The 25704-nt window shown below is 41.5% G+C and overlaps 2 protein-coding genes across 2 annotated transcripts in view; one reads left to right on the forward strand and one right to left on the reverse strand.

Annotated features, from left to right (window-relative positions):
- The window catches only part of lrrk2 (leucine-rich repeat kinase 2), a 30704-nt gene extending 24192 nt beyond the window's left edge, over window positions 1-6512 (forward strand). Inside the window, exons 39-52 of the mRNA XM_031731863.2 lie at window positions 93-205; window positions 463-653; window positions 855-1015; window positions 1213-1383; window positions 1643-1743; window positions 2005-2214; window positions 2544-2749; window positions 2863-2935; window positions 3056-3246; window positions 3484-3636; window positions 4066-4283; window positions 4870-4938; window positions 5046-5180; window positions 5728-6512. Coding sequence (XP_031587723.1) covers window positions 93-205; window positions 463-653; window positions 855-1015; window positions 1213-1383; window positions 1643-1743; window positions 2005-2214; window positions 2544-2749; window positions 2863-2935; window positions 3056-3246; window positions 3484-3636; window positions 4066-4283; window positions 4870-4938; window positions 5046-5167 — 1979 coding nt within the window. The 3' untranslated portion in view covers window positions 5168-5180; window positions 5728-6512. The remainder of the gene's footprint in view (window positions 1-92; window positions 206-462; window positions 654-854; window positions 1016-1212; window positions 1384-1642; window positions 1744-2004; window positions 2215-2543; window positions 2750-2862; window positions 2936-3055; window positions 3247-3483; window positions 3637-4065; window positions 4284-4869; window positions 4939-5045; window positions 5181-5727) is intronic.
- On the reverse strand, window positions 5701-24746 carry slc6a15 (solute carrier family 6 member 15). The gene is made up of 12 exons (XM_031731864.2): window positions 24605-24746; window positions 22665-23146; window positions 18416-18573; window positions 17981-18107; window positions 17685-17866; window positions 13176-13286; window positions 11071-11312; window positions 10676-10877; window positions 9677-9869; window positions 8821-8980; window positions 8256-8418; window positions 5701-7796 (listed from the first exon to the last, which is right to left on the reverse strand). The coding sequence occupies exons 2-12, from the start codon at window positions 22963-22965 to the stop codon at window positions 7416-7418; spliced, it is 2220 nt and encodes a 739-aa protein (XP_031587724.1). The 5' UTR covers window positions 22966-23146; window positions 24605-24746; the 3' UTR covers window positions 5701-7415.
- Between the last annotated feature and the right edge of the window lie 958 nt (window positions 24747-25704).

The following is a 25704-nucleotide window of genomic DNA, read 5'->3' on the forward strand; positions in this document are numbered from 1 at the left end:
CAGATTATTAAAAGCATCATTTTTAATTTTGAACCTTCCTGTTTTAGTTTAATTTTTGTTTCTTAATTCTTTCATATTTGTTTTGTTAACAGGGGACGGTGGCTTTGGAACTGTCTATCGAGGCGTCTATAAGAACGAAGATGTAGCTGTGAAGATATTCAACAAGCATGCTTCTGAGCTTTACATCTACAGACTCCTCAGACAGGTACCACTGAAACTTTGCTTACCAAAGTCCCAACATTCCTCTTCCTAACATCTCTGTGTCCCACACACCTGTGTCTTCACTGTCCTTGTGGCTCAGCAGTGATTAGACATAAACTGTTTCAGCAGGAAGAGTTGCACATCTACCTGACCTCTGTTTTTTTTGTATTTGTCAGAAATTGCAAATGTCACCAGCCTTTTCAGATCTAAACTTTTGATGCATTTTGCCTTCATCGATTCACATTTCTCCCTGTTTTTCAGGAATTAGTCGTTTTGGGTCGCCTCCGTCACCCCAGCCTGGTGAGCCTGCTGGCAGCCGGCTCGACTCCTCAGGTCCTGGTGATGGAGCTGGCTCTGCGCGGCTCTCTGGATTCCCTTTTCCAAAAGAAGAATGTTAGCTTCAACCAAAAGCTCCAGCACAGGATTGCCCTGCAGGTGGCAGATGGGCTCAGGTAAAGAGTGAAGAACCGCTGACATCTGACATGTTATGTTAACCCAGCGTCAAGAAATCCTTCACATAATCATCAACTAATTTTAAGATTATGACTTTGATTTTAACCACCATAAAAACATCTTTAAGTCAGATTTAAATGCCCGTGTAAAGTACAGAAATCGACTAACCTGCTGGCTTTTTGTCAAACCTGCGTGATCAGGTACCTTCACTCAGCCATGATCATCTATCGGGATCTGAAGCCTCACAACATCCTCCTGTTCAACCTGAAGACCGACTCTGACATCATCGCCAAGATCACAGACTACGGCATCGCTCAGTACTGCTGCAGCATGGGAGTAAGAAGCTCCGAGGGGACAGCAGGTCAGAGTCCAAAGTGCCTGTTTTTTAAAAAAATTGGTATTTCATTTTAAGGGCTGCTCATGAGTCATCTGTCATGCGATCAGAATATTAAATTATTTTTACAAATCAGATTTTGAAGACATATTTGTCTTTGTGTTTTTTGTGACCTCTTTGATTGGACTGCTTTATGATGTCATACTGTTATGAACTGATTACAGGTTTCCGAGCTCCAGAGGTTGCCCGAGGTAATGTGATTTATAATCAGCAGGCTGATGTGTTCTCGTTCGGCCTGCTGCTCTACGACCTGATGACGCGTGGCGAGCGCATTTCAGACGGCATGAAGTTTCCCAGCGAGTTTGATGAAATTGCAGTTCAGGGAAAGCTGCCAGGTGGGAATGCGACTGTTCACCTAGAATCACTGACAGTGAATTTTAAGAAAAAGAGAGCCACCTCAGACCTGGTACTAATAATGACCCGGTACAAGTAACTAAATGCTTGACATTAAAGCCACATTAATTAAAAAAAAAGGCAAAGTAGTGCACAGTATTTATACTAGTATATTTGAATTGGATTTACATTATATGTGTTGTTTTATATATTTCATAAGTTAAAGAGAATTCACCTAAGTGTGCATTACTTCTTCCACAGATCCAGTTAAACACTATGGTTGCTCCCCTTGGCCCAGCTTTCAGGTTCTAATAAAGGAGTGTCTGCAGGAGAGCCCACAGGATCGACCCACTTCTGCTCAGGTTAGGACCCACAGACTGCGTAACCAGCTTGTTCACCTTTTTTATCTGACAAAGGTGAACAAGGCAGGGTATTGTAGAGGAGGTTTGTGGTGGTGCCACCGCCCCCTAGTGGCAGTAAAGTGCATACTAATAGAAATGCAGAAGTGCAAGCAGCAGATTTAAATTTAGATTGATCTTGATTTTTAGTCCTGCCTGAGTAACACACAATTAAGAAGCTTTTGTGTGTGTGTATGTGTGTGTGTTTGTGTGTTATGGGTGGAGGTGTTTGACAGGTTGAATTCAGGTGAAATGCTGTGTCTTATGAGGGAGCTTGTGGTTCCCGGGGTTTTGAGCGCCGAGTGCTTCATTCTGAGCTCTGGCGCCGACAGCAATTCTTCCAGCCGCCGGGTCTGGCTTGGTGGAGGCAGCAGGACCCAGAAGAAGGGATCCATCACAGCTGTGGACCTGATCACCAACACGGTCGCTACACAGGTACTGATACACTATGTTAATGTGGCAGAGGGCCGCCCCTCCCTGAACCTTGTTCTGCTGGAGGTGTCTTCTTGTTAAAAGGGAGTTTTTACTTCCCATTGTCATCAAGTGGTGGCTCGGAAGGAGGGTCAGCTGATTGTTGGGGTTTTCTCTGTATTAGTGTAGGGTCTTTGCTTTACAATATAAAACACCTTGAAGCAACTGTTGCTGTGATTTGGTGCTACATAAATGAAACTGAATTTCTTTTCATCTTCTTTGGGATCCATAGATTATAATCAGGTAAAAATGATTCTCTCAACATGGAAACTAATTATAATTTGTGTTCACAGGCTGGTTCTTTCGAGGTCGACACCAGTCCCGTCCTGTGCCTCGTGACTGTCCAAATCCCAAACGAGGACAGCGATTGGCTGGTGGCAGGCACCCAGTCTGGCTCTTTAGTGGTCATCAACAGTCAGGACACGTCGACTTGGCACCACCTGCAGAGGGTCACCGACGCCGTCACATCACTGTACTTCCATGTACACCCTCGACGCACGTAAGCATGTGGAAAAGTGCGCTGATAACTGCTGCAGCTCCGGTTTAGGTGGTATTATAACCACTTCTATATGTTCCCTATTTATCTCTTTTTCTTTTATTTGATGTTTTTAGTCAAAGAAAGAATTATTTGCTGGTTGGGACAGCAGATGGAATTCTTAGCATTTATGAGGACTCCGTGCTCAAGGTAAGTATTCAAGGATAAAGAAAAATCCCTTTTTTGATTGTTTAACTGATGATATTCTGATACATACTCCAGTTGCATCCTAATTGTGCACATTTAGTAGCTGGAATTCTTGTTTTTTAGCAGGAGAATGGCCAACCGGTTAAAACGCTCAGTGTGGGCAACGTCAACACTCCGGTCATGTGTTTGGGCCAGTCGGTGCATTCACTGGACAGCAGGTCTGTGTGGGCCGGCTGCGGACCCAAGATCCTTTCCTTCACTGCTGACTATGATGTCTGCAAGTCCATCGACACAAGACCGAACCTCTTTTCCCAGTAAGTCTGTGTGGGAATGTCGAGCAGCTCGCTCTGTAAACGAATGCATATATATGATATATTCCAGCTCCATTTACATAATATATGAATGGAGGTTTTGTTTCAGGAGTTGTCTTTTAAAAAAATACAAAACACTTGGAAATGGTCATGTGAATCATCTGGACTTCTTTACAACTGATTGCGTAACAGCAAAATTGTGTGTCTTTGTGTGTTTGTGTGTGCGCGTACGCCCTCCAGCCAGCAGCGGTCACTGGGGAGCGAGGCGTGTGTGTATCGTATGGTTGTGGATAAATACGTGTACCTCAGCAAAGCCAGGACAACAACTGTTGAGGTTTGGGACAAGAGGAGCGAGAGGATGGTGGACTGTATTGACTGTGCTCAGATTATTAGGTACGCTCGCACGTGACACACATTGACATATGGAAATTATTCTGCAGTTACACATTAAGTCGCACTGACCGCTAACTTCCACAAAATAAAACTGTATTTTTCTACTCCATGTCTTTGGAGTATGAATGTAGTGCATACAGACATAGAGCAGGCCCCCTCCAACCAGAGTGAACAGCAGAGGCAGATCTCTTGCATTATTAGCTGCAGACATTGACTGAATAAACAGTGAGAATGAGAACACAGTGATCAGAAATAAAAGGTAAAAGATGATGCAGAGCAGCCCACGGACACCAAACATTACCGAGCACTTAGCAAGAACGCTAACTGAGCAGGAAAACTGCAGGTGACTGCTGTCAGTCTTTTTTTTCAAAATTCTGATAGTTTTCCACACGACAGCAGCTGCATGCTAATGCCCTCTGTTCCCTGCAGACGTGACAGAGGCGGGGACGGCAGAGAAGCTGAGCTGCCCTCTGAGGCGTCGCCCTCCTGGGCCACAGTGAAGGCCCTGCTCTTGCCAAACGCCGCCATGCTCTGGATCGGCACTAGAAGGGGCCACCTGCTGCTACTGGAGCTCCCCAAACACCAAATTCTGCAGGTCATGGAGCCCCACTGTGATTCTCTCCGCTGCATGGCATCTGCACTCATACGTGGGTCCTTTTTGTTTTTAGTTTGACCTTTAATTTCATGCCAGATTTGCAGATCCGTACTGTTCCTGGGTGGTGTGGATGTATTGTTACAGTAATAATAATAAAGCCAATCACAGCATTCATTTAATGGAACAGAAGCCTCGTACATTTATGCACCTTATAAACTTGCTGATGTCACTCGATGTTGTTGTCTAAAATTGTACATTAAAAGTGAAAAAATATTTTGTGGAACAGCTCCCTCATCAGTGCACAGATATGTGCTCATGTACAGGGCGTCTGTGGTCCAATACCTTCTTACTGCTGATGGTTACTGTGAGATTGGTAGTAACAGGACACCAGGCAGTTCAAGTACCTCTTAAAACATTACCTGTGATTGAAATTGTGTTTCCTGCACACACTGCTGTTTCATGTTCATACTGAAGATTGCTTAAGGGGAAAAACCACATCAACATTATTTTGCCCCAAGAAAAAATAAGAAGTTGAAGTAAAGAAGAAATTAAAAATTGATGACCAAGTTCATTGATTCTTTCTTTGTGTCAGTCGGTGTGAAAACGTTGCATTTTTCTTTTTTCTGTTTTTTTAATAGAAACACTTAACAGGGAGAATGTGGTGCTGGTTTTGGGCCGAAGACAAACTCAGCACAAGAATCCAAATGGTGAGTCCGACGGTTCATTGTTTCTCACACGACCTTGAAAGCAGCGATCCTGCTGTGCAGCTTTTTTTCTTCATCAGTTCAAAGTGTTTGTTTGTCTCGGCTGTCAGATGAGGAGTCTGTGCTTACGGTGTGGAACAGCATGCTCCCGGTGGAGGTCAAAGACCTGAAAAAGCACTGCGAGAAGAGAGAGCAGATCGCAGCCAAAATGAGAGAGCAGCTCCACCAGTGAACCCACTGATTTTGTATGTTTTCACTTAGTCCTTTTTACGTCCTGCTTCTCAGTTCATATATGGATTTGTTTTTATGCTACTGTCATTGCTTCATTTTTATTTTTAGGAAAATCTAAATTAAAAAAGGACTATGGGAAGATGCCTGAGAGAACCCACAAAGACAGGAGAATTGGGGGACAGCATGGTGGTTAGCACCATGGCCTCATAGCAACAAGGCGTAGGCTTCAGATCCACTTGCCTGTGTGGTGTTTGAGTGTGTTCTCACACAGCCCGGGGACATGCATGCTAGGTTAAACTGTAATTTTGAATTGGCTCTAGGTGTAAATGATTGTCTGTTAGACTGTGAAAGATTGTTGAGATGTCCGGGGTGTAGCCCCGCCTCTCGCCCTGTCACAGCTGGGACAGCCTTCAGTCAGAATTGGATAACAAATGTACAGATGGCTTAACTGGAATCTCTGATGATCCAAAAATACGAAACACTTTAAAGGATTCAAAGACTTTCTTTGAACTGTTTTGATTATTGTTTTAATCCTTTTTTTTTTTTTTTTTTTTTTGGCAGAATGTTTGTTGAAAAGGGATCAACTTCCCACTGCAGGAGTATCTCGGCAGTGCACGCTGAAGGGGACGCTTTACCTCAGTTTCTAATAGCCATACAAACTTTCCAGCACACTGACACTGGAAGAGCACTAATAAGGGGATGACTTTGTAATGAACTGGTCAAAAGAATCTAAGTCAACAAATGTTTCTCGATGTTCTTGATGATGCACATTTGCACCACCTTTTATCAGATGAAGAGAACCTTTAATTACTTTGTCAGAAGGGACACAAAAGGTTTCATTTGTACTTTCAGAGCATATGTACTAAACCTGCTCCTGATAGATAACTAGAAAGCCAAAGGAAGGAAAAAAACCCTCAAAGTGTACATTTGACTATTTATTTTATGTTTATATGTTTACCACTGAGCTCCATCACTCCACATCAGTAAACAGGAAATCAACATCTCATAATGCTGCCTGCTTTTCTCAGATTTATATTTCCTGTTGTCTAAAGTGAATGTGATTGTGCCAAACACAAGTAACTACAGTTTTATGTACTGTGACGGCTCTTTGTTGTGTCGTTTTACGGAGTATGTTCACAAAAAGAGAGAAGATGAGAAAAATTTATTTTTTATAAGAAGGAAATGTAGAGAAAATTTGAATGATTTGGTTTTAATTTGCACTTTTTTCTTGTTTTCCAGTCACATATTGTAAATTGAAAAACGTGGGATTTCTGAGGAGTAGTGGGATACTGTACATACTGGGAATAATCTCAAATTGCACTGCAAGAATAAAAGCAACAAACGGATTTTTAGTGTGTGGTCATGTTTAAGCTTTAATCGGAGGGAAAAGACATTAAAATTGAAGCTTTTTGATGGAAAAGAAAATATTTACAGAGTAAAAAAACAAAGATGGGTTAAAGAATTAGATTACTTCTGAACCTTAAAAACACTGTTTTGATATCCAAACTAACAAGATAAATATATTTAAAATATTTATATTGTATTTACAGAATACTTTAAATATACAACGGCCATCGTGTATTCTATAAACAAATATAAATAACATAGGCACACTTTTCTTGCAGACAATGATGGGAGTGGTTTTCAGAGGCCATCCTTTCGACCCAAACTCGTGCCAAGAAAAGCTAATCTTGTGACATTACTTCATCAATGAGATCGCCTACACTGCGACTAAGCTTGGTACTTTCTGACCACCTCTTACATCTCTCACCTGAACTGGCTGACTGCGGACTCTTGGAGATTCTTATTCAAGTAGGCCTCTTTGGGTCTCCAAAAAGAAAGGGAGCAAAGACTGGAGGGATATGGAGATGAGTTTGGGAAGCACACAAGCAAATCGGTGAAGATTCGACAAGGATGGTGTTTATTCCTAGACCTTCTTTTAAGGGACACAGTTGTACTAGTGCAGTTTCACAGACATGGAATAAGCCTGGCCTCAGACTAACAACGTTTTCCCCATGGAGATTTTTTTAGGTTCTTTTAGTACAGAATTAGACTTAGTCCAAAACTCTGAAACTGGCAGATAAGGTTCAGAGACAACAAATAAGAGAGCAGTTACAATATATACAAAGAAAATACGGTACAAGAGAAATATACAGTGACAATACAGCTAACTAAACGCACGCAGAGAGTTGAGGGGGGAGAAGTGGCCCCCCGTTATGGCTGCGGAAGGGCATACTATTACTGTCAGTTTATAAGTCTGACTCAGGCATATCCGGCATGTCAGCCATCAGGTAACCGATACCATAACGGCCATTAGGTGCGGTGTCCACATCAGTGCCGCCGCTGCCGCTCTGCTTGCGGTAGATGCTGTTGCCAGGCATTGGCGAGGGAGCCTCGCTGGGAGACTTTCCGTGAATAAGGCTAGCGTCGTCGTCTTCCTCTGGCCGGGCGGTCTCCTTGATGATGCGGCCTTTCTTGTAAGAAACAGTGGAAAGGCCACTCGTGTTCTCATCGATGATGTTGAAGTAGCGTAGGCCAAAGACCACGGGCACGGGCAGGATGGCCATCACCACCAGAGAGATGCAGACCACAATGCCCCACGGAGGGAAGCGCAAGGTTTTCTCTATGGCCTGGAGGGCAAACACAAGAAAAGCAACGAGTTATAGTGAAAGGAGTTAGCAGAAGAAGTAATGTGATTACTAGATTGGTAGAATATATACTTTTTAGACAATCAACAGTCTAGTAACATAATTTTTAATAGAAGACGATTTTTCTAACTAAAGCAATAATACTTGTGGATGCACTTTGTCTAGTATGACCTGTGCTCCACTTTATAGAGGTTTCAAACTAATAGCGCTGGTTCTTGATGGTCTATGTGGCAGACAGTGTATCCTGTTGATTTTCCTCAGATTAAAGGATGCCTAAACCTGTGTTTATCAGCCAAAAAGCCTGGCTCGTTTTCTTCACTTTCTTGCTATTTCTTTGAACTCTTGGATTTGCTTTCTACTCGTTCCAGGCTTACCATTTAGGAAAACTTCCGCCCACATTGATCCCTAATTTCAGAAGCCCAGTCGGAGACATTAACTCACCTCTTCCTGGATCCAGGCACTATAGCTGGGCGGCGTCATTATCAGCTGAATGAAGCTGGAGCACAGGAGGACCATTAGCAGGATGGGTGTGATGTACTTCCACATGTAATAGTAGAAACGGTACGGCATAAAGCCCAGCATGTCCTTCAAGTCTTCAAAGAATCTGAAAAGGCGGTAGGAAAACAGAGCAAAGCAGCGGGAGGTGAGATCAGATGAAGAATTCACAATACTTTCCTGTTTTCGCTTTATACACCGGATGGCTTTATATATGTGGTTCTTATTTTTGTCATTACAGTTGCATTCAAACAATTACGTTTAAAACAAAAAAGTGTCCCAAAAATGGACAATGTGGAAGTTATGTAAGGAACAAGTACAGTCTGTAACCCTGTAGGTAGGTGGTCTTTGTTACAGCCATTTGCCTTAGGCAGGAAAAAATACATTAAGAAAAAACTATAAATGAATGGCTTAAATAGCCATTAAAATGCTGTTTTCTGCATAAGCAGTAAATAGTTATAAGTGAGTAAATATAAAGGAAACATGGAGATGATGTATATCGTGAACTTACTTATCGATCCCGTAGAACCAGGCGATCGCCACGTTTTCCAGTATGACCACTATGAGCAGAGGCAAAGTAGCCGAGTAGTCATCAAACATGGCCACAAAGTAGTTCCCTGAGCGCTGAACAAAGAGGAGACCGATGGAGAAGGCCAACACGCAACATCCCACTGCAGGACAGATAGCAGGTAGTTCATCACTGTGCATACTGACATACATTAAAGGTTTCAAATGAAAACTCCATAAATATTACATGTGTGATGCAGCTTAAAGTCAATACTGTCATCATTCCCCAGTTTACAAGAGTTTGGAGTGGAGTATATATAAGTGGAACAGGATCCATTTTAAGCTATCTGACTCAAAAAGACCAGCTCAGCAACCTACATCTTTTCACTAAGAGTGCGAAACAGCCGCTTTGCCACCATGTATTATTAATCAAACTTGTGTTTTTACATTATTACTTATCTGTCTGAAACTATATTTTTGAGGGTGTAGCTTGGTTTTGGGTAAAGTCAAACTCATTTAGCTTCAAAGCGGCTCTTCTCTCATAGAAAGAAAACATAAAGCATTATAAAATCAATGTGTTTTTAATGGTAATGGTTTATTTTGGACAGTTGTAACTCATTGCCCAGTAGCTACAGTCAGCCACAGTCTGCTTCCCACAAGATGTACGTCTGAGTAAAACAAGTCTGCACGAGTCTTCTGCAATCGTCTTCCATCCACTTTTGCAAGACTGAATTACTGCCTCCATTTATCCTTCATACACAGCATGTGTTGCTCTTAGGCCTAAACATTTCGTTTTACAGAGCTGGACTGATTTAAATATGGTCATTAGGATAAAACACAGGTCATGTGGTCTTTCTAACCTGTAAGAAATTCCTTTCGGACTTTGAATGTGTCTATCAGCGGGGTGAGGATACCCTCAATGGTGCCAAACATGCTGCCGAGGCCGAGGTTAACCAGCATTAGGAAGAACATGACGGACCAGAAGGGTGAGGCTGGGAAGTGGGTCATGGCCTCTGTAAAGGCAATGAAAGCCAAGCCTGTGCCTTGTACTGCCTGTCAGGGAGAAAAGAAGGAAAGGTTAAAACACAGCACCGAAGTCCTAGCTAGCTAGCTTAGCACTAGCTACTTTTTGAATTTCTTCTTTTTGTTTTCTTTAATGAAGACTAAACATCGCCCTCTGACAAACTGCCAACCTGACCAGAGTTGCCACAAATATGTGGTTTTCTTTTACAGTAGGTGATCCAAAAGTTAGCACAATCCTGGTTTCCACGAAGTCCAACAAAAATCTAATGGGGCTTTTCCATTGGGTTTCAGAATACTGTAGGTATAAGGTCCATGGTGAAAAAAATAATACCATTGTTTTCAGCAAGATAACTTTCCCAAAGTGTTGCCACTTTTAAGAATTCTGGAGTCCAAGTATACTCGCCAGAAGTACAGTACAGTCAATCCCTACTTCAATCCCTTTTTCCCAGTCTTTACACATATTCCACATATGTAAAAGACGTCTAACTCTTTGTCTACTGCAACCCTTATGCTCCTTGCCTTGGCAATGCTCGAGTCTTTGGATGTTGTCTTGGCTTAATTGCTAATAGTCTATACCTGATAAGGTGTGGGTAAAGGCAAGCTTGAGGTTGGCTTGGAATGAATACAACTTCTTGCTCTCTTTGCGGCTGTTAGCTTAAATTATTTACTTAAGTAATTTCAAATAAAACCCATCTTTCTGAACACTCACAAAGTGGGCAACACTTGGCAAGAAAGAAAATAAACATCCCCAATAAAATGTTATAGACTTAAAATAACATACGGCCACGTGGAATGACCTGAATACGGAGTCATTTACAATTTTTATCCCCACGTACCTTATTCAGCTCGTCTTCGATGCTGCAGGCTTCCAGTCCCAGTGAATTGAACTCATCCTCCTTAACCCCTTTGATGACACCTATCATCTTATGGTAGTCCTCACCACTGACTTCATTAACCTGAGTAAGGTTAATGTGGTGGGGAATAAGGCTTTGCTCAAGGATGCCACTCCCCAACAACGTTAAAATCTTGTTGGTGTTCCTAAAAACAATGAAAGAAGTTGCTGATTGTTAAATGATCAAGAGATTTAAACGGTGGTCAAAAAGCTAAACATCAATCATCCTTGAACAGCCTTCAGAAATACCATATTTAAAGACTGAAGTATGAAAAAGTATTGTCTGAAACAAATGGACCAATGGACTTGCTGCTGTAGGTGTTAGAGTCTTATACTCACATTGCAACACATTTGCTGTTCATGATATTGGCTTTGAAGCCCAACACGGCAAACACCACCAGGGTGGCCAGCACAGAAGTGAAGAAATTGATAAAAGACACCAAGACGGCATCGAAGTGGCAGTTGTTGTCCCGCTTGTTGTAGCTGGAGAAGGCAATGACGCCACCGAACCCGAGACCCAGCGCGAAAAAGACCTGCGTGGCTGCCTCACGCCAGACCTTGGCCTCCAACATGATCTCCAGCTGAAAACAGAACAAGCAGATTTGAATTAAGTCTTAGCTCTAAACACCTATCACAATATAGATGGATGTGCAATGACATCCCCACTGTAATGTCACAAAATATACCAAACGATGAAGCTTTAATCAAGCATTTGCGATAACTAGCAAGGATAACTGACATGTTGTCAAAGTAAATGAAAGATTAATGTACTTCTTAGTCATATATTTGTGATTTCTGGTGGAAAATCGACTTAGATGTACTGAGGCCCCTTTTCAGTACCAATCCAAGTTTTTTGAAGAAACACCATCTTTTCCTAATGCAAAAATCTAACAAATCACTGCAAAACTCACTGGCACAGCTAAAAACTGATGAAATGAAAAGGCAGGAATAATTTGTCTAAAGCATCCATCTTTGTGGGCTCATTTACAATGTTAGCCTCTCAGATAATTGGATTTTTTTCCCGTAAACTTATCAATATTTTTGTTCTTAAAAGCTCTGTTAAAGGGATCTGTAAAAACGTGATTGTACTGCTTTCTTGTGGAAATAATACACATTGGTGAAAGAAATGTTCAGTCATTTTGGCAATTTTTCTGGAAGGAGAATACACTGATGAGTGTCAGAAAACACCACATCACTGTCATCTACCATAAGTTAAGTTTTAAAGTTTTCAACTCTGCTGACAGGCTGGAGACCATCTCAGCTGAGACCAGGTAATCCTTGGAGAGGTTGCCGGTCTATTGAAGGGCTAACCATTCACATCAACACCTGCAGCCAATTTGGAATAACCAATTAACCAAACATGCAGCTCTTTGCACTGCAAGTGGAAGCCAAAGTACCTGGAGAGAACCTATGTAACCATAGCAACACAATCTCCGCACAGAAAGCCAGCCGATTCAAACGCAACATCTTCTTGCTGAGAGCCAACAGTGTTCGTTTTATTAATTGCATAATATTCCTTTTACATATTTATTCATGAGCACACGTATCAGGTACATGAAAGATGGCGGCAGAACGCGAGTGTCAGCGACGAGGCGAGAAGACATGCAAGACAGACATGCACTGCTGCCAGTGTCTTCACTTGGATGGTTACATAAAAACTCAGTAACTCCTGTTTCCATGGTGACATTCATCTGCAGCCTGACATGCCATTGGCCAGTTGCTGCTGAGGAGCCAGCCTATCACAGTGCGGAGTTCTTTTTGAGTTCAGACACAGTTTAATTCAACAGCGATTTCAACAGGGAATAAACAGAAGCAGAAATAAGGGCATTCTGACCTGAGTACTATTCAACTCATGTCTAAGTATAAAGCCAGTACTATAATTTAAATGGATTAAAGTATGAAAGTACTCATGATGCGAACAATCCTCTACAGTCCTGTTTGGTATTATATGGTTCTATCATACAATTCATGAAAGGAGACCTATTATATTTTTCCTTATTTTCTGTCATATTCATGTGAAAAATGTACTTCATACTGCTCCAAACACTCTGTTTCAGACTTTTTTTCCTGTCAGTGAGCTGATAATCCTAAACTCAGGCACGACGTTTTGAGTCCCTTTCATTTGCTGTTCAGACCTTCTGCTCGTCAGGGGTAGCCAATCAGAAGCTACTCTACTAAAGTCAAGCAAAACAAATAAGGAGCATTTAATACTTAAACACCATTGTCGTAGTGAAGAAGCTAATGTTGTTAATAAGAACATTTGCGTTGTGTGAAAAAGTGATTTTGTAGTATAAAGTAAAATACTTTCATTCTGAAATGTAGTATTAAGGGGAAAATTAGCTCGAAATGATGTATTTTAAAATATATACTTTAATTATACAGCATCATCCATTCCAAACATCATAATAACAAAAAGGTAATCCTGCACTTGAGAGGATCTTTACCTTGGGTGTGAACATGTGACGGATCCCATCCACGGAGCCCTTCAGGAGGAGCGACCGAACCAGGAAGCAAATCAGCACAACGTACGGGAAGAGGGAGCTGAAGTACATCACCTGCAAGCAAACGCAAGTGTTTTCCACATCACACAGAGCATGTATCTTTGGAAAAACTGTAAAACGATTTAAAATGAATAAACAAATGCAGCGTGATCTCACTGCCTGACTTTCTATGCAGTGCTGATCGTGGTCGTTTGACAGGAACATCAAACTGTTCAGAAAAGAGAGTGAAGATCTGCTGAGAGCTGATAATAAGTCAAAACGTGTTTTTCGTCTATTGCTGTACTTTTAAAAAAATCTAATTTATTCAAGTATTCAAAGCAGGGCTCAAACATCTCGTGAAGAATTTCAGTTTGCAGCTGAGGGATGTAGCCTGAACACCTTTTTAGCATTTATTATTTTATGTGATCGTGACATCACGTCACAGTAATTCGTGGGTGGACTTAAGTGTCCTTCCCCCTCAAACCTACATATCATTAACCGGATAGACAAGTTGGCGCTTAAAGACTAACAACGGGATGAAACCCTGAGCCAGATAGTTTACAGATCCTGTAGGGTGTGGGTGCAGACACCGGGAGATTGAGTCATGAGACAGTCAGTGATTCAGAGACATTACGTGTCCTACTTGGTGGTTCACATATAGCCTTGAGGGAAACGGTGTAATGTGTCATCTTAGAGAAAAGTAAGAAAAAAGCAACACAGCAGAACTCACTGATATTGTTCAACGTTTTAATGGAACCTATCATGCTCAGTCCCAGCTCCACATTTTTATAGTTGTATTTTCATTATTGCTTTGCTTAGTCCACTATCTAGGTCCTTCCCCTTTATAGCCACTCTCCCTTCCAGCTAACTTTCTTCTGATTGGCTGTCCCTCTCAAACAGTGGGTGGGCAGTTTCTTCTGCCTAACATCATAAACAGCCGAAGGCAGAAGAAACTTCCCAGAAATGAGCACCAGAGAAGTCTGGAATATTTGGTTCATGGGAATTACAGATAAACCGATCTCCTTATTTAAAATATTGGCCATTTTTACCATGACGTTTCATGACTGTAGCGGTGTGTATATATAAGATAAAAACATGGAACAGCATAGTAGGTCCTCTTTAATCAAGCTTTCTGGCATTTGATGAATTTCTCCTCAAGCTTTAATTTTAAAATAGTAAAAAACACAAACAAAAACAAAGCAAGTTTTGTGTTTTAAATAGATTTTCTAGAAAATAATTTAGTACGAGGTATAGCCTCCTCTGCAGATGCAAGCTGTTGCCCATCTGCACACGGACCGCACGCAGCTGCATCTGTTGTTGAAGAATTGCTGGCCATTCCTGGATGCGTGCAGCCTGCCGCTGCGCAACGGTCATTGGTTGTGGATTTCACTAATAAACACATCGACCCAGCACGTCCCACGCATGCTCAGTGGGAGACATATTGGGACAAAAATGCTGGTCAAGGAAGTCTGGATGTGCTCCTGATTCAGAAAGGCCTGCGGTGCTCTGACAATGTGGGGGTGAACACTGTCCTGCTGAAACCGCCGGAGGGACAGACACTGCCACAAGAAGTGCACAAGTACAGGTTGGAAGAACTCATCTCGGTGTCTCTGTCGACTCACATTTTTACCATGAACGATCAGATCAGAGATGGTGCTCTCATGGACACGCAGGACTGTAGCAACAGTGCGTGCCACAATTGCTCAGTCAACTTCAGTCAATTGCACCATGGTGACACTGATGATAATGTCATGCATATACTGGAGGTGGGGGTAGGGGGTGGTATGTGTTCTGCCACTGACAAAAACCAGTGAAAAGAAATGAAAACTACTCACAGAAGATGTTTGGGTTTTCTAAGAGATTAAGATAATGTACTGAGAGATGGATTTAAAACTAAGATTGAAAATGTATTTCACAAAATATGAACTTGTTATTTATTTAACTTTCTATTTATTTTTTGAGTAGTATATTTATTATATATACAGGACTTCCCCTATAGAATATGTAAAGACCACAAATGTTTACCTTCCTTCATTTGTACAGGACAGACACAAAGTTTTTTTTGTGATATGGTACGTTTCAAATTTCAGAAGACCCCAAGCAGAATTTAAAGCAACATATATAATCAAATATATTTACACATTTATTGAGTTAAATGTTTCTCAAGTGAAGAACCCTTACATAAAGTCTAATGTGAAAAGCTGAGTTCATTCCTTCAGTTCGTTTCTCCTCTTTTTCAGCTTTGCTGAACTGAAATGTAGCCTTGGTCCTCACAAAGCCAAGCAGACTGCTCCTTTGTAACCTCAGTCTTATGGTCTTTCAACAGGGGAGTTTTTCTCTGAAGGCTCATGTATTGTTACAGATGGAAGGTTCTTCTTGCTAAGGTTAAGTTCTGGGAACTTCACTGTTCTCTACATGAACTGATTAAAGAAAAGTTAGATTTCTCTGACATCGTTAAAAGAAAGCCTGACTGTAAAGTAATAAAGTAATTTTTGTTAAACAAAGTTTATCAGTAATCTTAACATTTAACATTTAAAACATGACACATATGTTGCCCTAAAAGTCTAAGAAAACAAAAGCTTTGAAAGTTTTACCAGCTTTCAAATACTTCTGATAAGTTCTGTTATTTTATCAGTTCAAGTCTATCTTTTATTATCTCTTTTTTTCACCATGCTCTTGACAATCAAGCCAAGCCAAAAGAGTGTGTATAACCATGGTAACCAAAGGTTTAGATCCCTTTCATGCCCACACACACACACATCCACCCGCGCACACAAATGGGGCAGAGACACAGATTGTGGCAGGGATATTCCTCGGACAAGTCTTTTGTGTGAACATTGGCAGCGAGGGCATTAATATTCTTTTGTATCACGTGCCGCTGATTAAACTTCAAAGACACTGAGCTGGCTCCTCGGAGGGAAAGTTTGTGCACAGTCTCTGTGCTGGACAACTAAAAAGGGCCTTCCAGACGCAGCTGGTGGTTGTAGGACAGCCATCTGGCTCAAACTGTACAACTAACTGACAGCTTGGGTGGCCCTGATTACGTCCAAAAATTAGTATTTATATGTTTCTTTTCTGTAATTTAGTTTTTGTCATTGATAACTGTATAAGGGTCTGACTGTTTTGTGCTAATGCATAAATCCCGTCCGATGATGCAGCATTAGTGAAACACTGATTGTATTTATAGGTGAGAATTCTTGCCAGGCAGCAGGGTGTGGCAGACAGCAGAAAAGAGACCAGCGTTGCAAATCACCGCCGACAGCGGTCCAAGATTAAAGGACTTCTGCTGGACACGGCATCCATCTTGTTTTGTGCGTCTCTGCTGGGGGGAATGCAAAGCCAAGCATGCAGTAGACTGCTGCTACTCTCTGCTGGGATAAGACTTGGGGAGACTTGAGAACAATGGCTCTCATTTGCTAACAAATGTGAGCGCAAACTGCAGGCACGAACGTTTCACACACAAACCAGCAATTTACTAATATTTTCATACCTGAGTTTGTTTGTAGTCCTTATCTTTATCTGATTTCATTATATTTTAAATGAAATTTCTTGCTAGATGCCATCACTTATAGTTTAATAAGACACAGTAAGACTGTAATCAGAATATTCTAAATGAGCCGCTGGGTTTCCCAAAGTCCTTTTGCTGCCTGCAGATGTTGATGAATGAAAGTGAGATTGCAGCACTTAATAAAAGTGCTGTAAAACCAAAAACAATGACCTAAAAGAGGCTCAAAAGCCCAATAAGACTGCAGAGCGTGATATAAAAGTCTGAGGTTGAGTCAGCTTAATAGGCCTTAACTAAAAGGCCTTACTCCACTAAAAAAAAAAAAATATCGTTCACATCTACCGTATTATTTTGGACCCTACACCCAGTTTATAACTCGCACAGTATCAAAATCAAAGAACATCAAAGCTCGTTCTGGGACTATTTGTACAGCACAGTTAGCAGAGGCTTGACTCTGACCCCAAGAGTACACCAGCTAATACTTGTCATATGATAGTGAAAGTGTGGAATGATAACGATCACCTGTTAAAAGAAACCGAGAAGCAAGCAAATGACAACCTTTATCCAGGGGCTAATCCTTCCGGATGCTGGTCACGCTACTGTCAGCTTTGTTACACTAAGCTAAAGTCAGCTAAGCCAGAAATCCTACAAAAGATCACATGAGCTCTGAAAATCAAATTTCAGGCTGTATCATTAGAAAAATTTGTCAAGGCACATTACTGCGGTCAGTGCCTGTGCAACCAGTGGAAGAGAGCTAACTGTGTGTGAAAAGACTTTCCAAAACATTCTGCGAGCACAGGCCTTTTGTTTCACTTGCTATTCCCCATTTTCCACAGTGCAAGAGTCATAGCAGGTGCTGATTTCTTCCTGTTTTGTTCCATCTGTCTCTTCTTCTCTCTTATTTTCTACTGGTATCTTTTGTCTCCCTTTAAAAAAAAAAAAAATTAACAGTTTTAAATCATGCTTACCTTCCCAGAAGACTGGATTCCCTTGATCATGGCAAGGCAAACCATGGACCAGGCAATCAGCAGACACACGGTCATCTTCCAATTCAGCCCTCCGCTCTCAGAGATGCTGTCAGAGATGTCCAGGGCCTCGCGGTACCAGTAGTAGGTGGTTGCTGAGCTTTTCTCACACTCTGGCACCACATCTATGGACAAAAAGCATAGCGCTCATCATGGACGTATTTACTGAAGAAGATCATTTCCAAGCGGCACAAAGACTTTAAGAAGCCTGCCGAATACGGCCGTAAATTGCGTCTTACATGTACTGGTCTTGTTCTTCACGAGGGGACACTCGTGCCATGGCAGAGGTTGCTGGAAGGACTGGGAGAAGTAGAAGAGACTCCAGCTGATGATGACATTGTAGTAGAGAGCCACAAAGAAGCACACCTACAGGCGAGAGAACAAAGTCAACTTCAGACACACAACTAAAATCATAAATAGTATGAAAAACAAGATTTAGCCACAAAATAGAGGCTAAATTAGTAAAGACTCCCCACCCCACAATTTTCCTTTTCTTCAAATTATTGTCACTCCATATTTTTCCCTACCTGCAGTGACTTAACAGCTCACCATTGGGGTACAGTGTGAGAATCAATACAACCAAAATTATGCTAATATACCAGCATACTGTTTATACACAATGTTTTAACCATGTTCTTCTCTTCCAACAGACAGGACCCCTGTGTCTCACTCACCACACAGCTGGCAAAGCCAATCCCCCCCAGCCGAGGGCTGATGTAGTTCCACACACCGATGCTGCCCCTACGGATTCGCTGTCCCACCGCAAGCTCCAGGAAGAACAGCGGAATGCCAATCAATATGAGCAGGATGAGATAGGGCACCAGATATGCTCCTGCCAATCAAAACAATATGAAGAGCAGGTTAAATGAAGGATGAGAAAAGAAGAGGAAACTGTCAAATCAGATAACAGTGAGGCACTAACATTTGAGTTCCTGAAAGCAGTCAACAAGCATGCGGTGACATCACTTAAACATCGGCTTTTTAAAATCTTACCGTTTGCCCCATTCTGGCTAGAACACACCGACAGACAGCTGCTTTCTAAACTTGAACTATACAACAACATAATATCTCCCTGATGGTGACACATTCACCTAAACAGCAAATTAAAACACAATCAGATCCAAACGACTACACACACACGTGCTGCATTGATGGGCTTCTACCTTATAGGTCCCTATGGAGTGTACTATAGTGCAATCAAATCATTATGGAAACCAGAAAAGATACTGAAGTCTAAAATTACCTAAATTACAGTGGCTTTGCTTTGGGACGCATTACAAATATAGCATTTCTCTCTAGAATTAAGGTTTCTGGGTGAATAACCAACATTAACTGGTGTAATAGTGTGGTACGGTAAAATACAGGATGGCGCATCTCCTGCGAGTACCGAGACTGCCAAGCGCACGACAACTTCAGGACAAAAAGAGAACCCAAAGCTAGATTTTGGAAATAATGAGCCGTTTTATTTTCCTGAGAGGAAACGGAAAGGAACTGTGCTCCTGTGGGGTTGCTTCTCTTTTTCGCACGTGAAACGAAACTTCCTGTCTGCCCTCAACCACTGAAATATGTTAAAATCCATTGCATCATTTCCAGAGTGCAACTAAAGCAACGAAGAAGAAAAAAAATCCCCCTCTGTGACACGGTACCCATCATAAGTCTGAGCAACATCAGACGTAAACACTGGTGAGTCGACGTAGTGTGAGGCTTGCTGCGAGTCATTGACAACAGCGCCGCACCGCAATGGGTGTGTTATTTTTAAAACTGGTTTCATCGATTTTGCAACAGAGCTCATTGTTTTATCTGGGAGGGCATTCATTCAGATCCTTTCCTGAGTCCTCCCTTGATGGGAGTGGTCACACACGAGAAATAAATATGTGTGTGTTTCTATGCTTTTTACACACGCGCGTGTGTGTACAATATACTTAGTAACTTCTAATAATAAAATATCTAATTCTGGTACAGAATACGCAGTTTATTTTGGGCTTTGACATCAGTCAACATCAAAACCCTCCCTCTGGTCTCCATTGTCTTTTAAGAACTTCAGTAGTCTCCCTGGGATATTCAGACACTTTGATGGCACTTTGAGAAAGCAAACAGCCCAACAAGAGTGCATTTTTTGTTTTTTCCTTCTTTAAAAAAGTTTCACAGTCTTCCTCAGTCCCAGCAGTAAGTGAAATGAAATACCTGGTTTCGCCAGTCATCAGACACGCAGCATTTCAGGGATTTTTTAGGTATCACTTCCTGTTTGGTACCAAGAGATATGGATTACCTGCATTATTACACGCTACGAAAAATACCTAACAACCTATCCACCCCTAAATTTGTTTGACTTGATTTATGATTTACTAGAGCTAAAAGGCAAAACATAAGCTGACTACATGTATTTTCCCTGCGTGTATATATAAGCCAAACACTGGGCTTGAAAGTGTTCCTGGAACATTGTGTACATGATCTCCAAAGGGAAGGTGAGAAATGAAAACAAACTGCAAGAGTCATAAAGACACACAGGAGTACCTTTAGGTCGCTGAAATCAGAATTACTATACAAAATGTTTTTAGAGATTACCTGTTTATATTTAATAGAGGCTTATATTTATGCTTTTATGAGTTAGCTGTCTGTTTTTAGTGACAGGTAGGTACCATCTCATCTGCTAATGGTCAGTTAGCGTCACCTAAGCTAATTCAACTCTGGATTTCTGCTCAGCTAATTCTACAAACAGCTTGTAGACATAGAAATCAAATGGCACATTAACCTTTCTAAAGAAAATGATAGAATTTCATCTGTTATTTGTTAATTAGCACTAATTAGCAGATACATGTAAAAATATAGTCTCTGAATGTACCTTGTTAACCAAGCTCGCTAGTGTTAGCTGCTAAGTTAGCACTCCACCTACTAATCAAATTATGATTAGTTCTGGCTCAAAAAAAACAAGATGGTGATAGCTGTTCTATTTTATAGTACACATTTGGTTGGTGCAGAACATCAAAGAAACAAATTTAGTCTTTTGTCCTCTAAATTTAATGTTCAGAGCCAAAACAGAAACCTGAATCCTAAAACTGTCTGCTGATGAGCAAAAGACCCTTTCCTTTACTAAAGCTTCTGCTTCTGCTCCCAAATGGGTTCAAAACTCACTCACTGGTCCTCACAGACATAACAATACAACACACACACGCCGGTTTCAGCCCCCATTTTAATCTAATTACAGTGGAACACAGCAGGGTGACCAGAGCCGTTTAAAACAGACCTGAAAACATGACAGTCTGAGAGAGGTGATAATTTTTCTGAATGTCCCTGAGCACACACGCACACACGCACACTATCTCATGCCAATTATATACACACTTCTAAGAACATGATTCAAGGTGGTATTCTATACAAATAAAGAGCCAGGCCTCTTTTTCTGAAGACGTGTGTAGTGACACGTCTTTATCCACCACACATTTCTCAAAGATTCTGCATCTACTGACCTCCCCCCTAACCCATCTACCTGTGACTCACAAGTGGGAGCGACTTAAGGAATTAATATTCAAATTTTCCTTTTAATAAACTGCAATAAACTTTAATTTACCCCTCTTTTTTAAACCTGGAGTTGTGTTATAGTGTTGGGCACAAACCCCAGTCTCCTGGGTTAAAGTCCTGGGTTTGACCTACTCAGTGAGTGGACGTCATTGCTCTTTAACTCTACAAGCACTCACAAGTTATGATAGTCCCTAACAAGCAAGCAAATATGAGGTGTTTTTCACATAATAGCACATTAATAACTAATGTAATTTGCCTGACACATGATTTTTTATTAACTTATATATTAATAGCCATTTATGATCATGATGGGGATTTTTTTTCCTAGTTTGGGGAAATGTTGCTCTGAGTCTACACAGACCATTCAGATCTTCAGTGTAGTAACAAACTTGGACGGAGTTTCTATCCTGTCTGGCCAACCTGTTCATTTAATCAGCTTTCCAGAGACACTCAGTAGCTTTACATAATCTCCATGCAACACCTTATCAGGACACACACACACACACACGTTAGACTAGAAACACAACAATGGTCTGCAAGGAGTCAATCACGTAGAGCAGACCGCATTGTAGGAAATGAGGTTATCATAAACTATAATCAGAAGCATCACACTCTTCTTAGAATTATTTCCTGTATGTTGAAAGCAGCGTTAGAGGTTCTGTGTTTGGTTGTGTGTATGAAATCACAGACGTAACAAGGCAGTCATATTAACATTCTGTCTGTGGTGAAGCTCGCAGCCTAGTCTAGTTTTGATGGATGACACATCATTTTGAGACTACTCGTGAGAAGAGGTTTTAATGTTCTGATGTTAATTTCAACGTTCTGATCAGAGCTGATGATTCTGAGAACACTGTCCACATTCATTCAACAAAGGTGCCTATTTTAGGAGTTCTGCGGTATCAACTTTCACCTTCTGTCAGCAAACGCGTTAATGCTGAAGAGATGTTGATGTGTGACCCTGCACCCACATGGTAAACACAGAGTACAACACGTTCACTATAAAACGGTAATTTCATGAAGTCATGACGCCATTTAAAGCCCATTCAGAGTGTCTGCAAAGAAACAAAAGCTAAAAGTGGAAGGTGATACTTCTGGTTTCTCAGTAAGGATGAACAAACAAACAAACAAACAAACAAACAAAAAAACGAATAAAAAAACAACCAAATCAAACACGTCTTCTTTAACCATTTTTTGTCCTCTGTAAAAACTTGCACATGTAGATGCTAGACTTGGCTTCCACCCAAGAATATCACATCCTGAATCTACGATCGCTTTTAATTAACACGGAACTCCTTTTGTCCCCTTGTGTCTTGGCCTTTGTTCCTTTTGTTATCATGTTTAACATGATGCTACCCATCAGTTATACGCCCTTACTGTGTGTGTGTGATGCTAGCTGAGACTCACCCCCTCCATTCTTCTGACACAGGTAGGGGAATCTCCAGACGTTGCCCAGGCCTACAGAGAAGCCAACCTGGGCCAGGATGTACTGGAGCTTGCTGTTCCAGGCCGGTCGTTCCTCCTCCTCGGCATCTGACCCCCCTTCCTCCACATCGCACTCTTTCCCTTCGCCTTCATGGTTGTTGACGATCAGCGAGCTCTTCTTGAAGGAATCATCACAGGCGTCCTCGTTGGAAAGCAGGTCTCTGACAGACTCTGTGACATCGTCGTCAAGCTCTCTCTTGACGGCCTTGCTGTTTTTGGGCATTTGATAAAGCAAACAAGGGCGAAAGTGTGGAACGTCTTCTTGGCTGGCGGGCTGGTGGGACAGAGCCGGCGTGTGAAAAGAACTCTGCGCAACGGCACAAGTTTGAAAGTATTCTGGGTTCAATGGCCAGCGGGCTTTTACAAAGTTTGTAGAGGTTTATTTCCTCATTATCACCATATATCTGCGAGGGAGAGATAGAAACACACCAAAGGGTAAACAGCCAATGAAAGTGAAAACCTGTGTTTATTTTTTACATAGTTTCAGGTACTTATTTCCTTCCTAAAATACTAAAATAACTTTGACAAGAGATGACAAGAAATGAACTTATTAAACTAACTAAACCCAAAGGTAAACCTTTATTTGGTTTACCTTTGGGGGATTTGATTTCAGTCTGACTCCATGTATATATTTCACAAGAAATAAACTACTTTTTTAACCTTACTCCTTATCCCTCAGCATCTTACTTGAATTTACACCGTAGGGAGAATTACTTCTCCATCTGAGGGATGCTGATGCAACACTCACATGGATTTCACATGACTGGAAAGGGCACCAAAATCAGTGAATGGGATTTTATTCTCAGTGCTTGTTCTGGACAAAAAAAAACAAAAAACTGGGCCTGGAGCATTTGGCTGGTTGAGCACGCTGCCTAGGACAGTGACACACTGAGATACAGAGGCTATCCCGTTTCAAGCCCCCTGAATAATTGAACAGGCAAAGCGATTTGCATACAAACCCAAACATTCCCTACTTTTACCTGATGGGGAAAGCCCTCAAATATAAAAGCATATGAACTTCCCAAATTACACTTTTCTCTTCTATAAAAGAGCTTAATCACGGTGCATTAACATTTAATGACGCTTAGTACCGGCAGCACTGGAAGAGAATCAAGGGTGTGCCATCAACCTAAAGGCTGATTAAGGTGCGCAGCATCCTTGACTCCTAAATGTGAGCATCCTTTCAGGGAGGCTTCACATCAAGCTCAAATCCATCCTCGAACATTTTCATTTAAACTGTCAGAGGCGCAAAAAATATCCCCGGCACGACGAGGGGCGTTGCGACCACGAAGCACTGCGTGTCTCCCGCCTTTCACCACACAGAGGATTAAGAGATTAATAGATTTCTTTCAGCGCTTCCAGATTAGCCTGGTTTGAATGAGGCAAAGGCCATCGTTTCATAATGCAGTGAACACAACGCGGCGTCCAAAAACGAGCAATGATGCTGCGCAAGCCTCGCCTCGGTTATTATTAATCGTTTAATAGCGGAGCACTTATTACAAATATTAAACATATGAGTGCGTCTAGGAGGAGAATGACTCATTCTGTAGTATCTTTTTTGCACATGGCTCGGCCTGTTGTGTTAACATAACATACCAAAGCGGATGAAGCAATAGATTAAAAAAAAAAAAAAAAACATTTATTATTAACCCAACCGGTCTCACTAGTGCTATGTGGGGTTTGTCCTCCTTAATTCATTTCCTCCCTCCCGCTCACAGCCGTCATGTCATCTCTGAGGAGTGTTTCATCATTCACCGGTCATCCACACCAGGGTACCTCAATCCAACCCATACTCTGTATCACGCCTTGCCTTTACCATCAGCCTGCTTATCCCTGCTGGAGATGCTGAGGATGGTACTCACCTTCGCGGAATAGCAATCTTCTGAAATGACTCGTCTCAAGGAATGAAATTATGAGAGCACATGCACGGGGAAGACATTATCACCAATTTGTGTCTCAGCCGGTGTGTTGCGCTCCGCTTCGTTGTCCTGTGCTTCACTTGTCTGGCTTACGGAGACGAGCGCCGCTCAAAAAGGAAAGGAGGGGGACGGACTGGGTGGGGAGGGGGGTTTCTCCGCCTCCAACTCACTCGTGACCGTCAGTAGGCAACTCTTTATTTACTTAATATTTAACTTTATATAGTTTATATTACATATCTATGTCACACCGCACGACACGCATGCTTACACCGTCCCTATTTAGTTGAAATAAGCATATTTGTACCCTCATTCCCCCCCGTTTGCCACTTGGTACACTCCACTACTACTAATCCGGCAGAAAAGGGGCTGGCTTAAGGATAAAAAAGCAATGTGCCTCTGTTTATAAACGCGGATTTTCTCTGACTGGATATGTATTTGGATCGCATATGTATTTTTTTTTTGTTTTTTGCAATTTATTTAAAAAAACACAGACTGAATTTAGGGGACATGACGTGCAGAAAGCGAGGTTTGTGGTTCAAGGTCGTCGTTTCGCTCGACTTCAACCTCCCAGGGTGGTGCGATGAAATTTGCATATATCCGCGACGAGACAGACATTGTTTTGTCATGCTTTTTATTTAAGATATATTTAGATAATACCATTATTTCAGCAATCTGAATGAATGAAATCAATGAATATTATATTATAGGGAGTAACACCTGCTGTCATAGGTCCAGTTAGGTCTACAGTAAATGTATTTCAAGGTGTAGTATGGATCAGCCATTCAATATATATTTAAATTGGAATCTTGAGATCAAACTAAGCTGTATGTCGTCCATGAAGTGAATTGAGTTTCATACCTAAAAGGATGACGACTAAAACAGGTATAAAGGCAGTCATCTGGATACTCATATTTATTTTCATATTACATGGAGGTGGCACAAGATGTCATTTTCTGAAATGTGATCTCAAAGATTTTCACTTTGACTGTTTGCAGAATATTTCAGACCAATTATTAACTTGTCAGAATGTAGGAGAAGTTACA

Source organism: Oreochromis aureus, linkage group 7 (genome assembly GCF_013358895.1).
Source record: "Oreochromis aureus strain Israel breed Guangdong linkage group 7, ZZ_aureus, whole genome shotgun sequence".
Taxonomy (NCBI): domain Eukaryota; kingdom Metazoa; phylum Chordata; class Actinopteri; order Cichliformes; family Cichlidae; genus Oreochromis; species Oreochromis aureus.